The sequence below is a fragment of the Chenopodium album genome, chromosome 1, assembly GCF_948465745.1.
Source record: "Chenopodium album chromosome 1, dcCheAlbu1.1, whole genome shotgun sequence".
NCBI classification, from domain to species: Eukaryota; Viridiplantae; Streptophyta; class Magnoliopsida; order Caryophyllales; family Amaranthaceae; genus Chenopodium; species Chenopodium album.
In genome coordinates this window covers 7,067,073-7,073,572 of record NC_137834.1, presented here as the reverse complement: position 1 = coordinate 7,073,572, position 6,500 = coordinate 7,067,073, and the positions used below count along the sequence as shown (strand labels likewise).

General features: G+C 36.0%; 1 protein-coding gene across 1 annotated transcript; it reads right to left on the bottom strand.

The window, feature by feature from the left end:
- Nucleotides 1-2,124: 2,124 nt before the first annotated feature.
- On the bottom strand, nt 2,125-5,316 carry LOC145642288 (transcription factor bHLH90-like). Its single transcript, XM_081693451.1, has 8 exons — nt 4,880-5,316; nt 4,574-4,759; nt 4,377-4,455; nt 3,722-3,790; nt 3,147-3,629; nt 2,822-3,019; nt 2,525-2,701; nt 2,125-2,368 (listed from the first exon to the last, which is right to left on the bottom strand). The coding sequence occupies exons 1-8, from the start codon at nt 4,981-4,983 to the stop codon at nt 2,306-2,308; spliced, it is 1,359 nt and encodes a 452-aa protein (XP_081549577.1). The 5' UTR covers nt 4,984-5,316; the 3' UTR covers nt 2,125-2,305.
- Nucleotides 5,317-6,500: the final 1,184 nt, after the last annotated feature.

Here is a 6,500-nt window from a genome sequence, read left to right as displayed (position 1 = left end):
ATACAACGAGTAAATCAAATATTCGATTGTATAGCTGCTGAAGTGAATAGTATGGTAAGAAAACTTTTGTTTTTATGTACGGGAGGTAGGAAAAATTTACTCATTTAGTCTATATCTCTTATAGTTATGTGGATTATTATTCATTTATTTTTCAAATAAACAAATAAAGTATATATATAAAAAAGGAAATAAATAAAATAAATCCAAATGACATAATTAATTTGTTAGTGAAAATGAACCCTTTATTACTTTTTGAATTATATTAGTGTTTTTTTTTCCTCCTACTGGATTAGGGATGGCAATGGGGCGGGTCGGATGCGGATGATGGTACCTCCATACCCATACCCGCCTAAAAATCTTATACCCATCCCCGCCCCACCACCCGTGGCGACTATAATATCCACATCCATACCCGCCCCACCGGGTACAAGATAGGATTCATCCCCGCTCCATCACCCACTTGGATATTCATACCCGCTCCAAAATCGTCCCAAACCTTTTGTCATGATGCTCTAATGTATCACATTAATGACGATTATATCAAATTAGGTTAAGAAAATTGGGACTTTTACTATTCAAGCTTATTGGGTCTTAAGGGGCATCAAGTTTCATAAATTCTCAACTCTTCTAAAAGAAATATGGTGCGGGTATAAGGTGGGTACGGGGCAGGGCGGATATGGGGCGGGTCTACTCTAAAATCCATACCCGCCCCATCACCCATGGCGGGTACACATTTTATACCCATCCCCGCCCCATCACCCGCCAAACTTCCCTCCATCCCCGCCCCACTTGGCCGGGAATGGGGTGGGTCTCCCATTTAACCCGACCCACTGCCATCCCTATACTGGATTAATAATGCTTTTTCCAAAAAAATAATAAGTTGATTTATAAATCATGCATCGCATGGGCACTATGCTAGTTTAATTATTAATCCCTCAACAAATCGCTGTAAAGATAATGAAGTTTGGAGCAATTAGGTTGGTACAATTCAACTAAATAGAAGGGGAAGGGGAAATAGCCGTTGGAGTGGGCCCCTTAACGTCAACAGTAAAAGAAGTTAGCTACTGGTAGCAAATTTTAAACAGAGGGCATATGTTAGGTAGTAAAATAAAATTAAAGTTTTGATAGGTAGTAAAATAAAATTAAAGTTTTGATAGGTAGCAAAATTGAAATTGATGTGTTTGATAGGTAGCAAAAGTCAAAATTTCCTTAATTTTATTATGTTTTGTTTTGTTGCTAAGAAAGCTAGCAGGGATGAGAATCAACCACGGAAACAGGGAGAAGTGTATGAAAAATTGACAATCATCTCGGTTGATTGCCAAAAAATAGAAACAAACCCTCTTCGGAAAATTACACCAAACGGAAAATCAACAAAAGTTACACCAAAAAAGCAGCCAAACTTGATTATCCCGAGTACAAAAAGACGAGGTGCTCGGAGTTATAAGAACTTACGAAGAGCTTCAAAGGAAATGCCATCATCCCTGAATCAGAACAAATCATCCATAACAGTATTGAAGAAACCATGCATACAATCACAACTCCAATTTGATTCATGGTACCGGACCTTTTCTTCTTTTCCTCTCCCATCAGAATTTATAGTCACGTTGATAGTGATTTGAATATAAATTTATTCAGATCAAGGCCGTCCGAGGGTGTATTTATAACAATTGTAGTTCTAGTATGAGAAGGAAACCAAGACTTCGTGTCCAACATGGAAACATACTACTTCGTAGTATTTAAATTACCAGTTCGCTTAATGTAACTAGTCAACTACCAATCTACCATTAGGAGATTGATAATGGGTTCATATTGAGAATTAAGATATAGTGATGCAACTATACAGGCCCAAGACTAGTTGGCTTTCTACACAACTTAGCAATGACCTACTCTGGATTTGTTTGCCATCTCTCAGAGACTTGTCCGGGGTTCAATCCTCACCCACAACAAGGCGGGTTAGACTGTAGAGTGTATGTTGTCCGGTGTTGGGTGTAGCGATTGAAAGAGGGCAGTCCAAGGATTTCATTCAACCCCAAAAAAATTACGTAGTCAAAGAATTGAGCACAACCAAAACTTTGGTAAGGAGTAACTAACAAACTAACAATTGTACCATGGATTAGTAGGTAGTGAACAAATGACAGCCAATATATACAGTGCTTAGGCTAGTTAACTGAAGCACCTTCTACAAACTTAAGGCTAGCTGCCTACTGAGTACCTAAGTTAAATGACATCTATCAAGTCACAAGGAGCAAACTTGGCTGATTGTATTAATGCTGTTAATCTTCTTGTGACTTGCGGAGATCGAATTTTAAGCCGTCAGCCTTGATAATGAGTCTCTCAAGTCCTCCTCACGAATCTCTTTTTTGTTTGACTACAAAAAACGCAACATCAAGGCTACAGTTATTGGGTAATACCTACTAAATCATCTATGATCAGATGGTTTCAAAAAAAATAAAAAAAATTATCTTTGATCAGAGATGATGCATGAAGAATACACTCATGCTTCAGTTACAGAATTTGCTGTTACCTGAACTGTAAAAATGGTTGATACTTGGCCATCACACGTTGTGAGATTGGCATCTTTTATTGGCAAACCCAAAGCACTTAAAGCTTCCAGCAACTTTGTATACACACCGGGTTTCTGCTGGCATATGATTCTCAGCAAGAAGCTCCCATTACCAAGCTGGTTCGCTTGTACATTAGCCTAGCCAATGGCAATGATCCAATATGCATATTATTATAACCAAACAAAATTACATTCTAAATAAATTATGCACATAAACACAGTCAAGCCTTAAAAGGAATTTCTGTAATTCTAGTATACCTTTATTCTTTCAGCGACAGAGGAAGCTTGTTTAGGCTTGCTAACCTTTTCTCCCAAATCGGCTTTCAGCTTCAATGTATGTTTTTCATCAGAGTCTTCTTCAATCAAACTTTTCAGCTCATCCTGGAGCTCCTTGATCTCATTATTTAGCTCTTCTATGTAATCAATTGCATCTGACAGAGTAGCGGCTTTGTGCATCTAATTCATCAGAAAATACCGTAAGAGACAGAAATATGTATTTATGAAGGAGGGCAACCGTGCCAAAATATCAGCAACATAGATTAATATCGTCATCATAACAAAAATCAAGTAAAGCGGTATTTACCTTGGTGATCTTTGGGACCAGAGCACGAAGGGAAAGAATGCCATCATTAATCCTCTGTCTCCTATTCCTCTCAGTTAAAAGATTTTTTGATTTTCCAGTTCCTCTCTCTAGGCCATGTTTCTCCTGTACGATGGCAGGATCTTTGTGACAGACCATAAGTGGCTTGGACGGTATATCTTGAGACACGGAACAAGGGTTGGAATCAGGAGAAGGGCGCTCATCTGAAGGGAATGAACCAGTGGAGGATCCATCTAAGGTAGAATCGCTGTAGCGTTGGGCTACTGATGGGAGCATGCTGGGTTGAGGCCAAGCTGGGATGTTGGGTTGATTTAGAGATGATAGACCACTATTTGATTTTATATCCAAAAATGGATCAATGGACTGTCCATCAAAGCTTATAGTAGAAGTCGACATAGTTTCTAGCTCTGAATAGATGTTGAACTGACTCTTCACATATTCTATTACACTTTCATCCTCTTCTACCTAACAATTCATAAAATCATTTGAAAAAACGCAGAATTAGTATACACCTAGCATTAGTTCATATCTATTGAAAAGTTAAAATGGACTCTTACATGCTTTGATGAATATAGCTCTACCAGCCCACCGAACATAGGTATCAAAACATGAGTTCCACAGGATTCCTGGTAAAAGAAAGGCATAAGTTTAATTTGTTCGAATCAATTCTGGTATAACTCTGATTAGGAAAGATAAATTTCCTTGTGATAAAAGGGATTACAACTAACTCTTTGTTATTGGATACATTAACATAAATGAAAATACAGAAACATGTTTCATAAACACAGGAAATCTCATAGACAACACCATGTTTCTGCCTATTTTACATGAGACAAATTATAGGCAATAATAAGAAAGTAAGAATATCATATTAAATTCAAGCTATTAATTTTTCTAAGAGATGAAACATAATTTCAATTTCAAATCAAAGAAACCTCGGTGGTAATCTCACAAGTCACAATAGCTTAGAACACCAACAACTTATATACACAAGTAATCTTATACTCCATAATCAACATGTTATCAAATAAAGGCAATACTAGCATATCATCCAAAAAAACTAAATCCAAGCAAATATTACATCCAACAGTCACTCTTAAGAAATAAGCAAGAATCAGAATTGAGCTACTAAACTACATAGTTAAACCTGTTACTCTTCAAAGATCAAACAGCATACAATAAAACTAAACACAGGAAGGAATTGAAACCGACCTCGGTTGACATCTTCAAATCCGATTTCTTACTAGTAAGCCACCGGGGTTGACAGGAAAGCACAACTTCTCCATGAAGCCTGCAATTTAATCCCTCACTAAATTAAATCATTAATCATGGCAACTCCAGTCCAACTTATTAACATAATCACTCTTAACATTCATAACATTAAAACAAAACAAGAGAAGAAGAAATACCCAGAATAAATAGACATAAATGGAGGCAAATTAGCAAGAACTTGACATGAATTTGTATTAGCCAGATGAACATAATTAACATCTTTACAAAATTGCATTGAATTGTTCTTCTCTCTTTTCCTCTTTCTCAAACCCATCTCCTGTCTCCCACCACCATTGCAGCAGCAACCTAGAAACTCAATAAACCTACCAAAAAACACAGATTTTACATCAAATTTTCAAACCAAACAAAAAAATCCCCATTAAATTTAACACTTAAATCTGCATAATTTAAAGCAAAATTGAGTAAATTATGTAAAAGGGTACCTAGAAGGATCATCACCAAGCTTCCAAAGAACACAATAATCCCAAATTCCTGAATCAAAAACCAAAGGTCTTAACCACTCTAATGCAGTTTCTAAGTGACACATTTCATCAAACACTTGGTATGCAACTTCTTAGCTCTCTACTAAAACCTTCTTCTCCAAGTAAAAACCAAAAATTTCTCTCACCCCAGAAAATTAACCACCCAAATTTATATACCCAAGTTCAAAAAATCTGTACAAAATCATTGCTGTGTCAGAAACAGCTGACACTTTCTCTCTCCTCTCTCTTGACTAACAGAAAGAGAAGGTTTAACGGCCTAAAGAACAGTTCAAAAAAGCGGGAAAGCTACTGGTAACGATCTAGAGTGAGAAAGAAGAGAGAGAAATTTGATGATGATGATATGATGACAGGTGGCAATTAGAGAAGGGTGGTCTACTGTAATTACTGTGAGGTGTGATGCAGAGGATTGTAGCTCGTAGCATGCGGGAGAAGCGTGAGATTTACGCGCCTGAAAATGGCGCGTTGTATGGACCACTGTTGTGGTAGTACACTGTTACAAGACAAGGAAGAAGGGAGTCTGGAATCTTTTGGATATGGCTATTTTTGGAAAGTTTTTTTTTTTTTTTTTTTTTTTTTTTTTGGTGGAGTGTTACTGTTAATGGAAGGGGTAAATTTTGATATTAATGGTGGATTATGGGTGATTAATATTGGTATAGACTTGAATAAAACTAGGTTTAGGAATTAGGATAGGATCTTAGAATAGGGCTAAACAATATTGGAATTGTGTAGTTTTTTTTTTAATTTAATTTCATTTTTGTGTAGCTAGATATATTTATAACTTTATGAAGTAAACCACTTGTTTCAAAATTGTATCAGTTTCTTAAAATTTTGTGATATTTCTTGATGATTTGTGTTAGCATATACGAAGTCACAAAGAAACGATAATACGGAGTAACAAATAAATAAATAACAAAATATAGGTTTCAATGTTTCATTAAATTTAAAATGTGTAAAATTAATAAATACAAGTAATAAACTATAGGAGTATGGCCCAATCTTGACAATGAGTCGTGCTCATGTCATGTTGGGCTTTGCTAAAATAAGTGGCTTTGTGCTCAAACGTGAGAAAAAATACTCGTATTTCGTTCACAAATACTCGTAATAATCAACAATTGTTGCCATTTAAACACCATGTTTGATTTAATTGGTGACCACAAAATTAGTCGTAATTTATGTGTTGTAGACTTGTAGTCTAGTTCAAGAACCACCAAACAAATTAGCCATGTTAGATTTAGTTCGGGTCTATATCGAGTCAAATTCATACATGTTATGGCTAAAACACATTAATACAGGTTGGAATTAAACCAACTGAAATACCAAATTAGTGTGCTGCAATTTTGATTGGTTAATTTGGTAACAATTTTTGTACTTAAAAAATCGTAGTCCTTAATTTGAAAAAGAGAGTGAAACTGACAAGTTTTCTGTAAATTTGGCATGAAATATTACATCATGATGATATGGGGTTGGAAGATTGAGTATCACAGTACATCTTAATAGTCTGAGAGAGAATATCTAGCTGTCTTCTTTCTTCTTTTGTGCTTACAAACTTTCCCATTTCTGG